General features: G+C 42.9%; 1 protein-coding gene, 1 non-coding gene and 1 pseudogene across 3 annotated transcripts in view; 1 reads left to right on the forward strand and 2 right to left on the reverse strand.

Annotated features, from left to right (window-relative positions):
• C11H12orf56 (chromosome 11 C12orf56 homolog) overlaps nt 1-20,861 on the reverse strand; it is a 109,144-nt gene that overhangs the window by 72,052 nt on the left and 16,231 nt on the right. For both annotated transcript variants that reach the window (XM_025403723.1, XM_025403722.1), the window contains exon 2: nt 1,854-2,016. In XM_025403723.1, the coding sequence (XP_025259508.1) occupies nt 1,854-2,016 (163 nt within the window). The remainder of the gene's footprint in view (nt 1-1,853; nt 2,017-20,861) is intronic.
• Nucleotides 994-20,861, forward strand: part of LOC112635535 — a 42,812-nt pseudogene continuing 22,944 nt past the window's right edge.
• Nucleotides 4,653-4,756, reverse strand: LOC112635707. The gene has a single exon (XR_003122041.1). It is a non-coding gene; the product is annotated as a small nucleolar RNA U13 (small nucleolar RNA).

Consider the following 20,861-nt stretch of genomic DNA (forward strand, 5'->3'; position numbering starts at 1 on the left):
ATGTAAGTATTTGCTTAAGAGCACAAACCATGAATCTTCCCGGAATGTGGACAAGTATTTTGCAGTCATGAGCTATGATATTCTCTTATATTTCTGACCCATTTCTCCTAAGCTGCTGCAGGCTACAATCTGCTTTTTTTTCATATATATATATATATCATGACTGATTCCTGCCAATTAAGCCAAGCTTCCCAATTCATGAAAAAAGGTCATGCTGATATCCATGGCATAAATGAAGTCTAAGGAACTCAATGGCTACTGACAGCAGGGGAGATAGGGCGTACATGAGTAAGAGTATATATTCCCAGCCCCTAGGCTCCCCGGTTAACATTGGTGAAAGCCACTTTGATACCCATGGATGGCACCCTGATGTGGTCCCTGAGACTCAGGGATATAAGGATGGAAGAAAGAAAGAGGGATGCCTCACTTCTCATGTACACTGGGTATTTGCTAGGAAGAGATGGGAATGTGGGATGCCTCACTCCCCTCTTTCTATTAATAGAGGAGTAGCCATTCATCTTCAAGCTGTACCCCTTTCGAATGCATCCTGAACCCCAGGATTCCTTTGGGGGAAAAAAGTCATTTTCTTTCCTCTTTCCTCCTCTGTCCTTCCTTCACAGATAGGTATTGTATCTCGGTACTACGGGATACTCCCTTTGTATACATCCTCCAAACTGGAAAAAGTTAATTTCCCAAACCTTAAACTGGTTGACTTAAGATTGGACTCAGGGGAAGGGAACCCAGAAGCCCAACATGCCAGCAAAAGAGTAAAAGGTTTTTTTTGTTTTTATTTTTGTTTTCTTTTCCACTCAGGCTTTTGGCTCCCCCCTCCCTGTGCAAACTAGTAAAAGGTCTCAGGATCTTTGAGCTGTCCTTACCTACCATCCTTATTTCCTTTTGATACATGTTTTCTAATAAGCCAGTTTATCTCTTCTCACTTTCAGGCCGTTAAACTCCAAATAGTCATGCAACCAGAGCACCAGAGGATGGCCCCTTCTACAGGGAACCCTGAGATGGGCCTCAGAGGGAGATCTGACTGCCATTTTCCCAAAACAGCGCCCCCGTCAGCTGGAAGCAGTTAAGATCATTCCTCGTTCTTCTCCTTATTCTAATGGCAGCTAGATGTACTTCTTTTTTTTCTTTTTTTGAGAGGGAGTCTCGCTCTGTCACCCAGGCTGGAGTGCAGTGGCGCGATCTCGGCTCACTGCAAGCTCCGCCTCCCAGGTTTACGCCATTCTCCTGCCTCAGCCTCCCGAGTAGCTGGGACTACAGGCGCCCGCCACCTCGCCCGGCTAATTTTTTGCATTTTTAGTAGAGACGGGGTTTCACCGTGTTAGCCAGGATGGTCTGGATGTCCTGACCTCGTGATCCGCCCGCCTGGGTCTCCCAAAGTGCTGGGATTACAGGCTTGAGCCACCGCGCCCGGCCTTAGATGTACTTCTTTCGACTGGAGAATGATAGATGCAGGAGGAAGATAAGGAAACCTGCCCAGGGCCTTGTCTGGGCGGGTCCACATGTGCGCTGGGAGAGTAGGGTTGGAACCACCAGGAATTCGAGCCTTGTGCGGGTGGATGAGCCTGGTCTCTTCAGCTCGTGTGTGTGGCGGACTGATATTCAATCTGTGAGGTGAGAGCCAGTTGGCCAGACCCCTTTTTTCCACTGAGAGCTTTCTTTTAATAAATCCCACTCTCTTTCATCTTTCGACATGTCCCCATGCCTAATTTTCCTGGCTGTGTGATAAGAACCTGAATTTTACCTGAACTAAGGAGCAAAATATCCTGCATCAATTTTAAGAAATATATTACATACTTTTTTTTTTGCCTTAGATCCAGAGACAAACTGGAAGTACCTACCTTTCTCGTTGTTAGCTTTAGTATGATGAAATGGAAATAGGAATTTCCTGACACCGTTTGACTTTTTACACTCTTTTTTCAAAACAGTTGAAGAATAGATGATACGAATGTGTTGGCTGATTTCTCCATCTGGCGAGCTCAAAAATTCTGGGTAATCATCAATCTGGAAAAAAAATAATTCACCTAATTGAAGACAAATACAACTGCTTACCTATGTTGGTATAATAAATCCCCCAAAACCAAGGGCAAGTTTTTTTGTTTCTACATATATGTGTGTGTGTGTGTGTGTGTGTGTGTGTATACTTTTTTTTTTTCCAAAACGGGAGTCTCACCCTGACACCCAGGCTGCAGTGTAGTGGTGCGATCTCAACTCATTGCAACCTCCACCTCCTGGGTTCAAGTGATTCTCCTGCCTCAGCCTCCTGAGTAGCTGGGATTACAGACATGAGCCACCACACCCGGCTAATTTTTGTATTTTTAGTAGAGACAGGGTTTCACCATGTTGGCCAGGCTGGTCTCGAACTCCTGACCACAAGTGATCACCCGCCTCGGCCTCTCAAAGTGCTGGGATTACAGGCATGAGCCATGGCACCCGGCCCAAAGGCAAGTTTAAACTGACTTCTTTTTTTTTTTTTTTTCCCCCTCATTTTCTCCACTGGGACATCTTCCTTTTCTTCTTCTTAGGTTTCCCAATTATTTTTCTATTTTTTTTAGTTCTTACTAAAAATGTGCTCAGCAACAGAACCCAAGAAACTATTTACACTATAGATTGCTACATAAACGCTAACAGTGTTTTGTTACAGTATTTGTTAAAATACATCCCTCTCCGCTTCCATTTTATTTTATTTTTTGTTGTTGAGACAGAGTCTCTCTCTGTCACCCAGGCTGGAGTGCAATGGCACAATCTCCGCTCACTACAACCTCCACCTCCTGGGTTCAAGCAATTCTCGTGCCTCAGTCTCCTGAGTAACTAGGATTACAGGCACCTGCAATCACACCCAGCTAATTTTTGTATTTTTGTAGAGATGGGGTTTCACCATGTGGGACAGGCTGGTCTTGAACTCCTGACCTAAGGTGATCTGCCTGCCTTGGCCTCCCAAAGTGCTGGGATTATAAGCACGAGCCTCTGTGCCTAGTCCACTTCCATTTTAAAAATAATTTTTTCATAAAGGTCTCAAAAATGCATAATTAATTGATTTTACACTAAGATTTTTCTATGCAGGAGACAATGTCCATTTATAGGTAAGAGCCCACAGATTCTGTGAAGCAAACATCTAGGTTTGAACTACTGGAAATGTGCTTCTCTCCAACGTGCTCTGTTCTCTATTCTGGATAAAAATGGGAAAAGTTCTCAATAAATAGATAGGACATTTAGATCTTCTCTGTAACAGCCTACTTCACTTTCTATGACAAGCAGCAATAGCATTTGCTTGAAAAGCTAAGAGTGCTATTGAAAAGCTACTCTGGAGGCTGAGGCAGGGGAATCACTGGAGCTCAAGAGTTGAGGCTGTAGTGTGCTATGATCTGTGCAGTGCACTTGTCTGTGACCACTGTAACCCTCTCTGGGCAACATAGAAAGATCCCATCTCTTTTTCTTTTCTTATTTTGAGATGGAGTCTTGCTCTTGTCGCCCATGCTGGAGTACAATCACACAATCTCGGCTCACTGCAACCTTCACCTCCCAGGTACAAGCAATTCTCCTGCCTCAGCCTCCAGAGTATCTGGGATTACAAGCACGTGCCACCACACCTGGCTAATTTTTTGGATTTTTCGTAGAGACAGGGTTTTACCATGTTGGCCAAGCTGGTCTTGAACTCCTGACCTCAGGTGACCCATCTGCCTCGGCCTCCCAAAGTGCTGTAATCCCACAGCTTTGGGAAGCCAAGGCCGGTGTATCCCCTGAAGTTAGGAGTTCGAGACCAGCCTGACCAACATGGTGAAACCCTGTCTCTACTAAAATACAAAAATTAGCCGGGTGTGCTGGCACATGCCTGTAGTCACAGCTACTCTCGAGGCTGAGGCAGGAGAATCGCTTGAACCCTGGAGGTGGAGGTTGCAGTGAGCTGAGATTGCACCACTGCACTCCAGCCTGGGCAACAGAGTGAGACTACATCTCAAAAAAAAAAAAAAAAAAAAAACAGGTGGGGCTCAGGCAGAATTCCTGTGTAGGCTTTTTGTGAGTACCTAGAATTTAGATAAAAATGTTTACTGTCATCATGCAGTTTCATTTTTCTTTTCACAAATCTAAGAAAGAAATATCAAGTAATACAATTTATAAAATCTAAATCGAAGTAATTGAAGATAGGAAGATGAATTAATAAAAAGCTATTAGTATCTACTCAAATTCAATTTTTAAAAATTATTTTCAAATATGTAGAGTAATTCAAACCAGTTAATGAATCTGTACTTGAAATCACCACTCAACTTTCTCTGATTTAGGCTAAACAATTTTAATTCCATTAGTCTTATTTATTTTTATGATTTGAACAGTAGTTTAATTTTAATTTTTTTGAGACAGGATCTCAAAAAATTAGAAAAAAATATAAATTTGTGCTCAATATAATGAAATCATTATTCTGATAGGTTTTTACTTCAACTTTATGTTTTATAATATCTCAGATTGAAGATAATTTCCAAGATCCTTAGGTAACTTAAAGCCTTGGGCAGATATTAAATTGAGTTAATAGATAGTCATCAGACACCAAAATAATTCCTAAGTAAGAAAGAATACTGAAACACTGGCTACTTGAGCATTATTTTAAGTGTATATACATGTGGTTTTGTTTTTTCTTCTTCTCATGCCAGATGGGTAATGTGCCCACATCATAACAAGCTTTGCGGGTGGTACATCTCACACATGAGTGTGAAAACCCAATCACCATGCTTATGAACTTCAAAAGGATAAAAAATACATACACTTGCCTGGACATGGTGGCTCACACCTGCAATCCCAGCACTTTAGGTAGCCGAGCTGGGTGGATCACAAGGTCAGGAGTTTGAGACCAGCCTGGCCAACATGGTGAAACCCCATCTCCACTAAAGAAACAAAAAATTAGCCGGATGTGGTGGCGTGCACCTGTAATCCCAGCTACTCAGGAGGCTGAGGCAGGAGAATCGCTTGAACACGGGAGGTGGAGGTTGCAGTGAGCCGAGATCATGCCATTGCACTCCAGCCTGGGCAACGGGGCGAGACTCCATCTCAAAAAAAAATAATAAATTAAAAAATAATAATAATACATTTAAGCTTATTTTTATATTTTACAGAGAGGTTATATATTTTGGTCATGTTTAATTAATGTGCTCATTTACAAAGTTTCCATGCTTGTGAAAGAGGTTCTTCTTAGAAACAAATGCTTGTTCCTCAGTGCTGAAAAGAAAGAGTGCTCAGATAAAGAATTTTCTCAGCAAGACAATTGTCACTTCCATAGAAGGGTGCAACTGGTGGATGGAGCAATGGCAAGAGCACACCTGAACGAGGGAGGGGAAGGGGTTCTTATTCCTGACGCAGGTAGATCCTACTCCTGTGTCATTCCCCTGTTGGCTAGGGTTGGACTGCACACTAATTCCGATTGGCTGTTTTAAAGACAGCAGGGGTACGAGTCAGAGTGGTGGGGTGAGTAGTTTGGCACGAAGGATGGTTACAGAACAGGTAACTCAGGATGTGTCAGGACAGCGCAGGTGATGAGGGGAACAGATGTGAACTACTGATTAGAATGAGCAGGAAAGTTGTTTACTGAAACTAGAGGGAAGGGGGCGAAGACAACCAAGAAGTTAAACTTTAAAATAGAGAACAGAGAGTAAGAGAGCTGAACATACTGACATACTGATTCTTTGAAGAGAAGCTGGGAGTTCACGGTATCTAACATTCTTTTCAAGCATGTTGCTTTCTATGCCTATTATTAAATATTTTTTTGTCACTTTGACTAACTAGGTAACCAGGCATTGTTTCTCAGGCACCCATGATTCTCTCTTGACCAAAAGTGAAAATCCCCTTTAATAAACACTTGATTTTTGCCTTCCCCAAATAAGATTCTAATTATAAGAAAGAAATATATTAAAATCTCAGGATATATTTTACACCTAAAACATCTTTGAGATTTATCAGCGGGCTCCTAAAAAAAAGCACAAAAATGTGGTCTTTCAACATATGAGAAGAGGAGGCTGGAAATAATTTGGTCTACTTACTACTGTTTCATGGGATGCATTGTCAAGTCCGAAGAGATGTTCGGTGTTCCTTAGCTTAAATTCGTGTAGGTAAGTTCTTAAGTAAGTTGTAATAACAAATATTTCAGAAATTTTTTATGGGAGATTTGTTGATGCTTTTATTGCCTATGTATCAGTCTTAGGGGTGCTTTGCCTTATTATGTTAGACAACTGAAATATGTGTTATCAATCAAATTTTTTTTTTCTTTTTTCTTTTTTTTTTTTTTTTTTTTTTGTTGAGACAGGGTTGAGCTCTGTAGCCAAGGCTGGAGTGCAGTCATACAATCTCAGGTCACTGCAACCTCTGCCTCCCAGGCTCAAGCGATCCTCCCACCTCAGCTTCCTGAGTAGCTGAGACTACAGGCACATGCCACCAGGCTGGGCTAAATTATTTTACTTTTTTTGTAGAGACAAGATCTCGGGCCAGGCGAGGTGGCTCGTGCCTGTAATCCCAATAGTTTCAGGGCTGAGGCAGGTAGATCATTTGAGATCAGGAGTTCGAGACCACCCTGGCCAACATAGTGAGACCCCCATCTCTACTAAAAATGCAAAAATTAGCCAGGCTTAGTGGCACACACCTGTGATCCCAGCTACTCAGAAGGCTGAGGCAGGAGAATTGCTTGAACCTGGAGACAGAGACTGCAGTGAGCTGAGATTGTGCCACTGCACTCCAGCCTGGGTGACAGAGGGAGACTCCATCTCAAAAAAGAAAAAAAAAGAAAAGAAAGCCACTTCTATATACCCTACAAGGCCTCCATCACTGTAAGGTGATATGTGATTACACTGATAGTTGTCACACAAACAAGTGGACATATTTGCGTATGTAAAAGGAGAGATGATGACAGATGTGATAAAAAGAAACTATGAATAGTGGTAGTGCCAAAAGATTATGTACCAAAGGACCGTGATTTCTCATTTCCCCCTTTCTCTCTTATTGATTGATTTAGAAATCATAATATCAGCTGTGTGCAGTGGCTCACGCCTGTAATCCCAACACTTTGGGAGGCTGAGGCAGGCAGATCACTAGGTCAGGAGTTCGAGACCAGTCTGGCCTACATGGTGAAACCCCATCTATACTAAAAATACAAAAATTAGCCAGGTGTGGTGGCATGCACGTGTAATCCCAGCTACTTAGGAGACTGAGGCAGGAGAATCGCTGGAACCCGGGAGGCGGAGATTGCAGTGAGCTGAGATCGCGCCACTGCAATGCAGCCTGGGCAACACAATGAGACTCTGTCTCAAAAGTAAGAATAATAATCTCAGCCAGGCATGGTGGCCCAAGCCTGTAATTGTAGCACTTTGGGAGGCTGAGGCTGGCGGATCACCTGAGGTCAGGAGTTCAAGACCAGCCTGGCCAACGTGGTGAAACTCCATCTCTACTAAAAATACAAAAATTAGCCAGGTGTGGTGGTGCACGCCTATAATCCCAGCTACTTGGGAGGCTGAGGCAGGAGAATTGCTTGAACCCAGGACGGGGAGGATGCAGTGAGCCAAGATCACACCACTGCCTGGGCGACACAGTGAGACTCCGTTTCCAAATAATAATAATAATCTCAATTGCAAAACTTATGGTCACAAAATCGTAAGACAGAACAAAACTCTAACAGAAACATTTAATTCAACTTGGACTTGAGGAAAGAGGGTAAAGTGTTAGAGAAAGGGTGGTTTCTTCTTTTCCTTATTTGCTTATGATGGAGTTCAGGACATACTACCCCAAAATAGGCACTTCGCCAGATTGATTGTTTTAAGCTGAAGGAACTTGAGGAATGACATGTACAGGAAGCACTCTTTGATATTGATCTGAAGCAGGTCATAAAATCTAGGAATAATTTTCTAACCTTCTTTTGATGCAGGTCACAGAGCCCTCATGCGAAAGGTGCCCTCCCTGTATCCAGAGGAAAGGATAAAGTCTCTGAACAAATAGGCCTAACATTCTCCAAGTTGTTACACTGAGATCATACTTTTTCTTTGTCCTATTATATTTCTCCATGACTTTCCTCTCTTCATCAAACCAAGCATAAAAACATTCAGGTTTAACCACTTCTTCAGATCTTCATTTCCTTACGAAGGCTCCCATGTCACATGAAACTGAAATAAATGTGTATGTTTTTCTCTTGTTAATCTATCCTTTGTTACAAGGGCCTCAAGCCAATGAACCTAAGATGGGTAGAAGGAAAAGACTTATTTCCTCCTTTATACTTTTAAAAATTAAAAAAAAAATTTTCAAAAATAAAAATCTCTGTTTCAAAAATGTCTCTTTGTAAAGATCACAGCATGTTTGTGAAGCCAGAGAGGACCACTCAGGAGCAAGCAAGTCTAATTGACACATCTACTGGGGGGTAAAGAGTTTTCTGAAAGCTTTTCCACTGTGAGCACTGAACAAGGCAGGAAAGCTTAATCCAAAGAACATGCTCTCAGTGCCTGAAGAAAGAAAAGAAGCTCTTTTTTTTTTTTTTTTTTTTAAGACGGAGTTTCGCCCTGTCACTCAGGCTAGAGTACCGTGGCGTGATCTTTGCTCACTGCAACCTCCTCTTCCCGGGTTCAAGCAATTCTCCCTGCCTCAGCCTCCTGAGTAGCTGGGATTACAGGCACCCATCAATATGTCTGGCTAATTTTTGTAGTTTTAGTAGAGACAGAGTTTCACCATGTTGGCCAGGCTTGTCTCGGACTCCTGACCTTAAGTGATCCACCCGCCTCGCCCTCCCAAAGTGCCAGGGTTACAGGAGTGTGCCACTGCGCCCAGTGAAAAGAAGCTCTTAAGAGGGACAAAGCTGAATTCAATCCCTTGCTAGCAATTTAGTTTAGACACGGTATAATTTTAAAGAAATATTTTTTTGCGTTTACATCAGATATTTTTACAAAAGTCAAAAACTGGCCGGGCGCAGTGGCTCATGCCTGTAATCCTGGCACTTTGGGAGGCTGAGGCCAGCGACTGCATGAGGCCAGGAGTTCAAGACCAGCCTGGCCAAATGGCGAAACCCCGTCTCCACTAAAAATACAAAAATTAGCTGGGCGTGGTGGCAGGCACCTGTAATTCCAGCTACTTGGGAGGCTGAGGCAGGAGAATCGCTTGAACCCAGGAGACAGAGGTTGCAGTGAGCCGAGATCAAGCCATTGCACTCCAGCCTGGGTGACAGAGCAAGGCTCCATCTCAAAAAATAAAAAAGAAAATTCAAAAACCAAACCTTCCATTTAACCCCAAAATGTGAAAAAATATAGATAATAGGTAGGTAGGTAGACAGATGATAGATAGACAGACAGACAGACAGATAGGAAAGATATTGTAAAGATCCTATAAAATAATTTTAAAATTTTCTAACTGTCCTAAAATAAGCTCTAAGTATGGTGAGTAAAATTCTATTTTGAATGGCTATTTAGCTTATTTAGGTTGAAAATAAGTTAAGATATTTTTATGTTTCATATAACATCAAATTTGTTTTTAGGACTGTTTATGAAAGTTGAAAGAACTGCCTTTATCCAGACCCTTTTTAGCACAGGCAATAATATCTAAGAAATATATACCTGAAAATAATTTTAAAAGTCCAAATCAGGACATATACTTTTTTTTTTTTTCCGTAAGAATTGCCAACAAAAAACCTTTGGTATAACAATGAAATCACGTTATTTATATACATTTGATAAATCAACTCTTTTAAGTATAATTGCATAAAATTATTATTGGGCCAGGTGTGGTGTCACACCTGTAATCCCAGCACTTAGGGAGGCCGAGGTGGGCAGATCACTTGAAGTCGGGAATTTGAGACCAGCCTGGCCAACGTGGTGAAACTGGTCTCTACTAAAAATACAAAAATGAGCTGGGTGTGGTGGTGCGCACCTGTAATCCCATCTAGTCAGAAGGCTGAGGCAGGAGAATCGCTTGAACCAGGGAGGCAGAGGTTGCAGTGAGCTGAGATTCACACCACTGCACTCCAGTCTGGGAGACAACGTAAATCCATCTCAGAAAAAGAAAAAAAAATTATTATTGGCCCAGCACTGTACTTGTATGCCACACCAATATAAACGGTAATGTTAGAGGTAATTGAGTCAGAGCAACTCCATCTTGAATAGGGGCTGTGTAAAATGAGGCTGAGACCTGCTGGGCCGCATTCCCAGGAGGTTAAGGCGTTCTATAATAAGTCACAAGATGAGATAGGAGCGCAGCACAAGATACAGGTCATAAAGACCTTGCTGATAAAACAGGTAGCAGTAAAGAAGTCAGCTAAAACCCACCAAAACCAAGATGGTGATGAGAGTGACCTCTGGTCATCCTCACTGCTACACTCCCACCAGTGCCATGACAGTTTACAAATGCCATGCCAACCTCAGGAAGTTACCCTATACAGTCTTAAAAAGGGGGGCATGAAAAATTCACCTTTTGTTTAGCATATAATCAAGAAATAACCATAAGAATGGGCAACCAGCAGCCTTTGGGGCTGCTCTGCCTATGGAGTAGCCATTCTCTTCTTCCTTTACTTGTATTTTATTTTATTTTATTTTATTTTATTTTATTTTTTTGAGATCAAGTTTCGCTCTTGCTGCCCAGGCTGGAGTGCAATGGTGCAATCTCGGCTCACTGCAACCTCCTCCTCCCAGGTTCAAGCGATTCTCCTGCCTCAGCCTCCCGAGTATCTGGGATTACAGGCATGTGCCACTATGCCCAGCTAATTTTGTATTTTTAGTAGAGATGGGATGTCTCCATGTTGGTCAGGCTGGTCTCAAACTCTCGACCCCAGGTCATCTGCCAACCTCAGTGATGGGATTACAGGCATGAGCCACCTTGCCCAGCTATTCCTTTACTTTCTTAATAAACTTGCTTTCACTTTATGAACTCACCTCGAATTCTTTCTTGCATGACACCCAAGAACCCTCTCTTGGGGTCTGGATTGGGACCTCTTTCCAGTAACAGCAACTAGCTATCTTTTCTCCTTAGAAACTGGGGCTGGGGAAGTTGGAGTTAGTTGCAAATGGTCTCGTAAGTTCTCACTCCCTGTCATAAATTATAACATTTTGTAATATTTGGCCTAAAACTTGCTTTGGAAGGTGCTGTTACCAGAAAGGGGTCTTGATACAGAACCCAAGAGAGGGTTCATGGATCAGGCACAAGAAAGAATTCAGGGTGAGTCCACACTGCAAAGTGAAAGCAACTTTGCACTCCAGCCTGGGCGACAGAGCGAGATTCCGTCTCAAAAAAAAAAAAAAAAAGAAAAGAAAGAAAGAAAGAAAAAGAAAAAGAAAGTAAAGCATTAAGAATGGCTACTCCACAGGCTACTCCATTAAAAAATAGCCAATTTTTATGGTTATTTATTGATTATATGCTAAACAGAGGGTGGATTATTCATGAGTTTTCTGGAAAAGGGTGGGAAATTCCTGGAACTGATGGTTTCTCCCCTTTTTAGACTATGTAGGATAGCTTCCTGAGGTTGCCACAGCATTCATAAACTGTCATGGCACTGGTGGAGTGTAGCAGTGAGGAAGACCAGAGGTCAGCTCATGGCCATCTTAGTTTTGGTGGGTTTTGGCTGGCTTCTTTACTGCAACCTGTTTTATCAGCAAGGTCTTTATGACCTGTGTCTTGTGCTGACCTCCTGTCTCATCCTGTGACTTAGAATGCCTTAACCTCCTGGGAATGTGGCCCAGTAGGTCGTAGCCCCATATTACGCAGCCCCTATTCAAGATGGAATTGTTCTGGCTTAAATACCTCTGACAGTGCTGAATGTATAACCCTCAAGTGGTTTGGAACCAAGTGATGCACGAATTACTATTCTCAAAGTAAAATCTGGGCACTGAGAAAACTCTAAAACAACCATGTTACCTGCTGAAGGAAAACGAACATGCTGGCTCCCTAGCGAGGTGCGCCTTCTCTCAATCTGTGAGGCTAAAAGGACAGGTAAGTGGGAAGGAAAGGGTTAACTCAGCAGGGCTGAGTTGTTTAAACACCCGTTCCAAAGAAAGCCTTGAATCAGGACTAGTCTTTGACCCCCGATGGGGAGATCATCTCGAAACCTTGGGATATTCTGCTCCATAAAAGTGTTTTGGGGCGCACGCTAGGGGTCCCTTCGAGAGGAGGAGGAAGAGGGGAAATGGTTGCCAGAGGAGAGTTTCTCGAAGTGTATTCTCTGGAACCAGCACCTACTATGTTCTCAATGCCGTGCCACCTAGAGATGATCATGGGAATAGCCAGAGTAGTCATGTACAAATCTTTTTGCGGAAAAAGGTGCTTGAATGTATGCCTAAATGTTCGAGTTTAGCACGAGGCCGCCTAAATGTTCGAGTTTAGCACGAGGCCACCGTTGGAACACAGATGAGAGATCATGATGCAGTCATCCTTTTGGATCTTTTTAATAATGTATGACCCTTCACCTTTAATCCCCTGACCTGCATTACCTTGGTAACCGCTTCATTCTTTAATTTCATTTTTTACTTTTGGTGTAAAAACTGTAACATTTCATCTATCAAAGTGTAACACGATGATTTCCTCAAATAGATAATTCCTTTGAGCAATAAATTTGCAAAATGCTGTCTTCATTTGCTGTATTAAAATTTATTTCCGTTTTGCTTTTTTTTTTTTTTTTTTTTTTTTTAAAGAGTGGTGGGCCGGGCGCGGTGGCTCACGCCTGTAATCACAAAACGTTGGGAGGCCGATGTGGGTAGATCACTTGAACCCAGGAGTTCCAGACCAGCCTGGGCAACATAGGGAAACCCTGTGTCTACTAAAAATACAAAAATTAGCCAGGTGTGATGGCATGTGCCTGTAGTCCCAGTTACTTGCGGGAGGTCAAGGTTGCAGGGAGCCGAGACTGAGCTACTGCACTCCAGCTTGGGCAATGAGAGGGAGACCCTGCCTCAAAAAAAAAAAAAAAAAAAATTTCTTAAATAAAAAAAAAATTTTTTAAATGTTTTTACATGTCTGAAACCTTGGACCATACTGTACCAGTTGGACCAGATAAGTTTATCCTGACAATGTGATTTATTGTAAACACTTGTTTTTGCTCAAGGGTGGGGAGCAGTGAAGAGGCATTGGGGGTGCCGGCGTCTGAGTAACTGAAGTCACTCACTCATGTAGGCCTTGCATGCCTATGGGACTAATGGAACACCAAGGCTGAGGTGAGCTTCCCTGGTTGGCAACACTTTGTACATGTTGTCGCACGTTGCTGGGAGAAGTAAGCAGGTCTATGCTGCTCCACTGAAAAAGAACACTGGCAATTTGTACCCAGTTTCTCTTAGATTTCGTCCCATGCACCTTTTCCCGTTACTAACTTTAATATGTATCCTTTCGCTGTAATAAATGTAGCTGTGAATATAAAAGCGTTTCTGAATCCTGTGAGTCCTTTCAGTGAATCATCAAGCAGGATGGCAGACTTGGGAGCCCCCTACACAGTGGGATAACCATACCCAGGCATAAGCCATTGGCTGCCTAGACCACTCTCATTCTGCCTCCTTTGGGCACTGCATGGCTTTGTCCTACCCCAGGCTAGAAGTCAGAGAGAGGTCAGCCCACTGCCCCATCCTTCTTCTTCAAAGGATTCATAAAAATTCTCATCCTTGTGGCCAGATTCTCTCCAGCATGAAGATGGGGAAAGGAAAAAAAAATGAAATATTGAAACAATGTCACATAGAATATAAGAACTAACATTCATTGAACACTCATTACATGATCCTTTAAGTGCTTTATAGGTATATCATTTAATCTGCAGACAACTTCATCAGCTGTTAAAACTATTCCTTTTTTTTTTTTTTTTTTTTTTTTGAGACAGAGTTTCGCTCTTGTTGCCCCGGCGGGAGTGCAGTGGTGTGATCTCGGCTCACTGCAACCTCTGCCTTCCAGTTTCAAGCGATTCTCCTGCTTCAGCCTCCCGAGTAACTGGGACTACAGGTGCCCGTCACCAAACTCGGCTAACTTTTTTGTATTAGTAGAAACGGAGTTTCACTATGTTGGCCAGGCTGCTCTCGAACTCCTGACCCCGTGATCTGCCCTCCTCAGCCTCCCAAAGTACTGGGATTACAGGCATGAACCACCGCACCCAGCCACTAGTCCCATCTTATAAGAGAAGACAAGGAACTAAGGCTCAGAGAACTAAGTTACTTGCCCAAATTGCCACTGCTAATGAGTGGCAGACCAGAGATTCAAAATGAAGCCTATGCTCTCAACTTACACAAACTGACACACAAAATATGAAACAGCAGGGCATGTGGCTCATGACTGTAATATCAGCACTTTGGAAGGCTCAGGTATACATCATATATTCTATTATATATTATAATATATATACAGATATAAAGAAACTAAAATACTATGGGTCTAAAAATAAAATTGCTTCCATTATGAGATAGGACAATGTTACAATAAAGTAAATTTTTGTATTCTCACTATGAGACAATGTTTAAGCAGAGACACTTTTTTTTTTTTTGAGATAGAGTCTCGCTCTGTCGCCCAGGCTAGAGTGCAGTGGCATGATCTTGGCTCACTGCAACCTCTGCCTCCTGGGTTCAAGCGATTCTCTTGCCTCTCTCAGCCTCCCGAGTAGCTGAGATTACAGGCACCCACCACCACACCCAGCTAATTTTTGTATTTAGTAGAGATGGGATTTCACCATGTTGGCCAGGCTGGCCTTGAACTCTTGACCTCAAGCAATCCACCTGCTGCCGCCTCCCAAAGTGCTGGGATTACAGGTGTGAGCCACTGTGCCAGGCACTCTTTTTTTTTTCTTTTTTTCTGAAATGGAGTCTTGCTCTGTCACCCAGGCTGGAGTGCAGTGGCACAATCTCAGCTCACTGCAACCTCCACCTCCTGGGTTCAAGTGATTCTCCTGCCTCAGCCTCCTGAGTAGCTGGGATTACAGCTGCATGCCACCATGCCCAGCTAATTTTTGTATTTTTAGTAGAGACGGGGTTTCACCATGTTGGCCACACTGGTCTCAAACTCCTGACCTCAGTTGATCCACCTGCCTCAGCCTCCCAAAGTGCTGGGATTAGAGGTGTGAGCCACCGCGCCCGGCCTTGTTTTTTTGAGACCAGGTCTTGCTCTTTTGTTCAGGCTGGGGTGCAGTAGCATAGTCATGGCTACTGCAGCCTCAACCTGCTCGACTCAAGTGATGCTCCCACCTCAGCATCCCAAAGTGCTGGGATTACAGGTGTGAGTCACCATGCCCAGCCTAAGGAGAGATACTGTACAACATAAACATGATTACTGTAACAAATGTCACAAAACCCTCACAAATTCCAGATTTCCTAATTACTGAATTGACCCATTTTGCTTGTGTGGTGGCAAATGTCTTCATTTCTCATGCATTCTCATGAATCGTCCACCTATGGAGTATCTTATCAAAGGCCTGACATCAAAGAGAGATTGAAACATGAAAGAGAACCTCAGACTATGAAAGCCTAAAAAATGAATTTAACACAAAATAATGTACACGGGTCAGGATTAAAATCACTTAGAAATCAGAATTCTGAGTGAACCATATTAAAGGGTTCTGAAGGAAAGCCATCAGGCAGACAACAATCTCATTACCAGAAATACATTATTCTAATTAAATTCTTATGGGCCAATTCATTCTTTTGTGCCCTATTATTAAGTACATCATCACCAAACTGGGTAATCACAGTTGACATCTTGACAAAAATTTGGAATGGTGGAGAAAACTATAAACTAGCAGTCAGGAAATCTGATTTATAGTGTGGCTTCCACTACTAACTAGCAGTGTGACTTCAGTCAAGTGACTTAACCTCTTTTGACATTGATTTCCTCATGTGTAAAACGAAAAATATGGAATAGGTTTGAGGTCTCTTCTACTTTGTGAAAGATACTGGCACTAGCAAACCTGTAAGAAATACTAACTAAACAGAGTCCTTCAGGCTGAAATAAAAGAACTTAGGGAGTAACTTGAATGCAAATTAAGAAATCTCTTAAAGATAACTACATAGAGTTCAGCATCATGGTTCATGCCTGTGATCCCAGCACTTTGGGAAGCTAAGGAAGGAGGATCGCTTGAGGCCAAGAAGTCAAAACCAACCTGGGCACCATAGTGAAATCTCATCTCTCTACAAAAAAACAAAACTACATAGGTTAAAAAAAAAAAAATGACTACATAGTTAAAAATAAAAGACAGTTAAATGACTTTTTTTTTTTTTTCTTTAGACGGAATTTTGTTCTGTTGCCCAGGCTGGAGTGCAGTGGTGCAATCTCGGCTCACTGCAACCTCTGCCTCCTGGGTTCAAGTGATTCTCCTGCCTCAGCCTCCCAAATAGCTGGGATTACAGGCATGTGCCACCACGCCCGGCTAATTTTTGTGTTTTTAGTACAGACAGGGTTTCACCATATTGGCCGGGCTGGTCTTGAACTCCTCACTACAAGCGATCTGCCAGCCTCAGCCTCCCAAAGAGCTAGGATTACAGGTGTGAGCCACGGTGCCTGACCTTGAAATGAATTTTTTTGTTTGTAACTCTTTTTATCTCCTATCTAATTAAAAGACCACTGCCTAAAGCAGTATTTATACATCTGTGTTGATGGGAACACAATATATAATATGTAATCTGTATGACAGCAATAGCACAAAGGAGGGGGAGAGAACAGAGCTATATGGAAGCAAAATTTTTATACACTATTAAAATCAAGCTGATAGGCCAGATGTGGTGGCTCACACCTGTAATCCCAGCACTTTGGGAGGCCAAGGCAGGTGGATCACTGGAGGTCAGGAGTTCGACACCAGCCTGGCCAACATGGTGAAACCCCATCTCTACTAAAAACACAAAAAAATCAGCTATGCATGGTGATGCATGCCTGTAATCCCAGCTACTCGGGAGGCTGAGGCAGGGGAACTGCTTGAACCCAGGAGGTGGAGGTTGCAGTGAGCTGAGATCGTGCCATTACACTCCAGCCTGGGAGGCAGGGCAAGACTCTGTCTCAAAAAAAAAAAAAAAAAAACCTGATAATAATCCAAACTAGATTGTTACAAAATAAGATGCTGGCCAGCCATGGTGTTACAGGTGTAATTTCAGCTCTTTGGGAGGCAGAGGCAAGTGGATCACCTGAGGTCAGGAGTTCGAGACCAGCCTGGCCAACATAGCAAAACCCTCTCTCCACAAAAAATACAAAAATTAGTCAGGTGTGGTGGCGGGCGCCTGTTATCCCAGCTACTTGGGAGGCTGAGGCTGGATAATTGCTTGAACCCAGGAGGCAGAAGTTGCAATGAGCCGAGATTGTGCTACTGTACTTCAGCCTGGGTGACAGAGTGAGACTCTGCCCTTACCAAAAAAAAAAAAAAAAAAAAAGATAGGCCAGGTGCAGTGACTCATGCCTATAATCCCAGCACTTTCGGAGGCTGAGGCAGGAGGATCATTTGAGGTCAGGAGTTCGAGACCAGTCTGACCAACAGAGCAAAACCACATCTCTACCAAAAATACAAATATTAGCTGGGTGTGGTGGCATGCGCCTGTAGTCCCAGCTACTTGGGAGGCTGAGGCATGAGAATCGCTTGAGCCCAGGAGACAGAGGTTGCAGTAAGCTGAAATTGTGCTACTGCATTCCAGCCTGGGCAACAGACCATGTCTCAAAAAAAAAAAAAAAAAAGATAAAAAGATGCTAATTGCACCAATTTTAAAATTGGAACTAGAAAAAAAGACCTTGAATAACTGAAACAATCTTGAGAAAGAAGAACAATGCTGAAGGCATCACACTTCCTGATTTCAAAATATATTATAAAGCTCTAGTAATTAAAACTGTAAGGTACTCATGTGAAAACAGACATAGAGACCATTGGAAGAGAATAGAGAGCCCAGGGCCAGGCATGGCAGCTCACACCTGTAATTCCAACTACTTGGGAAGATTGCTTGAGCCCAGGAGTTCAAGGCTGCAGTGAGCTACCATTGTACCACTACACTCCACAATGGGCCACAGAGTGCGACCCCATCTCTGAAAAACAAAAACAAAAGAATAGAGAGCCCAGAAAGAAATCCACACATATATGGTCAACTGATCTTCCACATGAATGCCAAAAATACACAACAAGGATATGTTGGAAAAACTGGATATCAGCCAGACATGGTGGCTCACACCTGTAATCCCAGCATTTTGGAAGACCAAGGTGGGGAGATCACTTGAGGTCAGGAGTTCAAGACCAGCCTGGCTAACACAGCAAAACCGTCTCTACCAAAAAAATTACAAAAAAAAATTACCCGGGAGTGGTGGCATGCACATGTAATCCCAGCTACTGAGGTGTGACAATCACTTGAACCCAAGAGGCAGAGATTGCAGTGAGCCGAGATGGCACTGCTGTATGCCAGCCTGGGTGACAGAATGAGACCCTGTCTCAAAAAAACAAAACCGGCCGGGCGCGGTGGCTCAAGCCTGTAATCCCAGCACTTTGGGAGGCCGAGGCGGGTGGATCACGAGGTCAGGAGATCAAGACTATCCTGGCTAACATGGTGAAACCCCGTCTCTACTAAAAATACAAAAAACTAGCCAGGCGTGGTGGCGGGCGCCTGTAGTCCCAGCTACTTGGGAGGCTGAGGCGGGAGAATGGCGTGAACCCGGGAGGCGGAGCTTGCAGTGAGCCGAGATCACGCCACTGCACTCCAGCCTGGGAGACACAGCGAGACTCCGTCTCAAAAAAAAAAAAAAAAAAAACAAAACAAAAACACTGGATGTCCACAAGCAAAAGAATGAAATCAGAATATCTTATACTATAAAAAAACAACTCAAAATGGATTAAAGACTTAAATGTTAAGAATTGAAATTGTAAAACTCCTATAATCCAGGGGGTGGCCAGGCATGGTGGTTCACACCTGTAATCCCAGCACTTTGGGAGGCCAAGGCAGGTGGATCATCTGAGGTCAGGAATTTGAGACCAGCCTGGCTAACATGGTGAAACTTGGCTCTAAGAAAAATACAAAAATTAGCTGGGCATGGTGGTGCACGCCTGTAGTCCCAGCTACTTGTGAGGCTGAGGCAGGAGAATTGCTTGAACCCAGGAGGTAGAGGTTGCAGTGAGCCAAAATCATGCCACTGCACTCCAGCCTGGGTGACAGAGTGAGACTCTGTCTCAAATAAAAATAAGAAGAAGAAGAAGAAGAAAATACAGGGGGAATGTGTCATGATATTGGTGTTGGCAATGATTTCTGTTTTGTTTTTGTTTTTGTTTTTGTTTTTGCTTGTACCACCACACCCGGCTAATTTTTGTATTTTAGTAGAGACAGGGCTTCACTATGGTGGCCAGGCTGGTCTTGAACTACTGACCTCAAGTGATCCTCCCGCCTCAGTCTCCATAAGTCCTAGGATTACAGGCGTCAGCCACTGCGCCTGGCCTCTTACATAGTACTTCCTATGTTCAAACTCTGTTCTAAGCATTTTTTGTACATTTACTCATTTTGTCTTCATACCTACCCTAGAAGATAGGGATTATATGTTATAGTTGAGGAAACTGAGGCATGGAGGAAGTTAAGGGATTTGCCCAAGGGTTCATAAAACCCAAGGGTTCATTTGTAAGCAAGTATTGAGAACATGCTATTAAACGATGTTTTTTACCTTTGTTCAAAAAAAAAAAAAAAAAAACCCTAAGATTTTAATCGTATAAATTGATTTGCAGTTTAGCAAAACAATTCATTTTTTGATCATTTAAATTTGAAAGTATTCCATGGCAATATTTTATTGCTAACTATGTCTGACTACCTTTTATTTTAACCTAAATCTTAAGCTGTAGGAAATGGTTTGAATTTAATGATCTTGAGGCTTTTAGTAATTTTTTTAGGTTTTGCTTTTCTTTCCCTTGAGACAGAGTCTTGCTCTGTTGTCCAGGCTGGAGTGCAATGGTACGATCTTGGCTCACTGCAACCACTGCCTCTAGGTTCAAGCGATTCTCCTACCTCAGCTTCCTGAGTAGCTGGGATTACAGGCACGTGCCACTATGTCCAACTAATTTTTGTATTTTTAGTAAGACGGAGTTTCACCATGTTGGCCAGGCTGGTCTCAAACTCCTGACCTCAGGTGATTCGCCCACCTCGGCCTCCCAAAGTGCTGGGATTACAGGCATGAGCCACCATGCCCGGCCTGGCTCTACTAAGTCCCTATTTGAGTTTAGATATATTGTAGAAACCTGACCAAGCACATGCTTTTCCCTCCTTTTGGAACACACTAGCCATTTTTCTCTGCCTAGAAACTTCTAATCATTCTCTAAGACTAAGCTTTTTACTTCCTTGATGAAACTTTACCTGTGTCATGCCCTCGACAGAATATGTCACTCTGTCTTCTGGTTTCCTACAATATTCTGCTTATTATATCCGTTTTCACATTTCATTATCATTATCTGCTTATAACTATTTTCCTTCTTCCTCATTTGCTTGCCTCCTTCCCTAAGTTATGAGTTACTCAAAAACAGGACCATTTTTTATTCACTTTTATGTTTTTGGTCCCTGGTAATTCAAAACATTGGTGGAATACTCCATATGAAATCTAATATTGAGGCGAGCAGACTGCTCGAGCCCAGGAGTTTGAGAACAGCCTGGGCAATATGGTGAAACCCTGTCTCTACAAAAAATATGAAAAATTAACTGGGTGTGGTGGCATGTACTTGTAGTCCTTGCGCAGGCTGAGGTGGGAGGATCGTTTGAGCCCGGGAGGCAGAGGTTGCAGTGAACTGAGATTGTACCACTGCACTCTAGCGTGGTCAACAGAGCAAGACCCTGTCTTAAAAAAAAATAAAGAAAACAAAATCGAATATCCATATAATGGAAGTGCACAATGTAGAGAAAAGTTTGGAGATCAACTGGGCCACAGTTTTGAAATCAGTGTAAGCAAGATTCAGCAAGTGC

Source organism: Theropithecus gelada, chromosome 11, assembly GCF_003255815.1.
Source record: "Theropithecus gelada isolate Dixy chromosome 11, Tgel_1.0, whole genome shotgun sequence".
Lineage (NCBI taxonomy): Eukaryota > Metazoa > Chordata > Mammalia > Primates > Cercopithecidae > Theropithecus > Theropithecus gelada.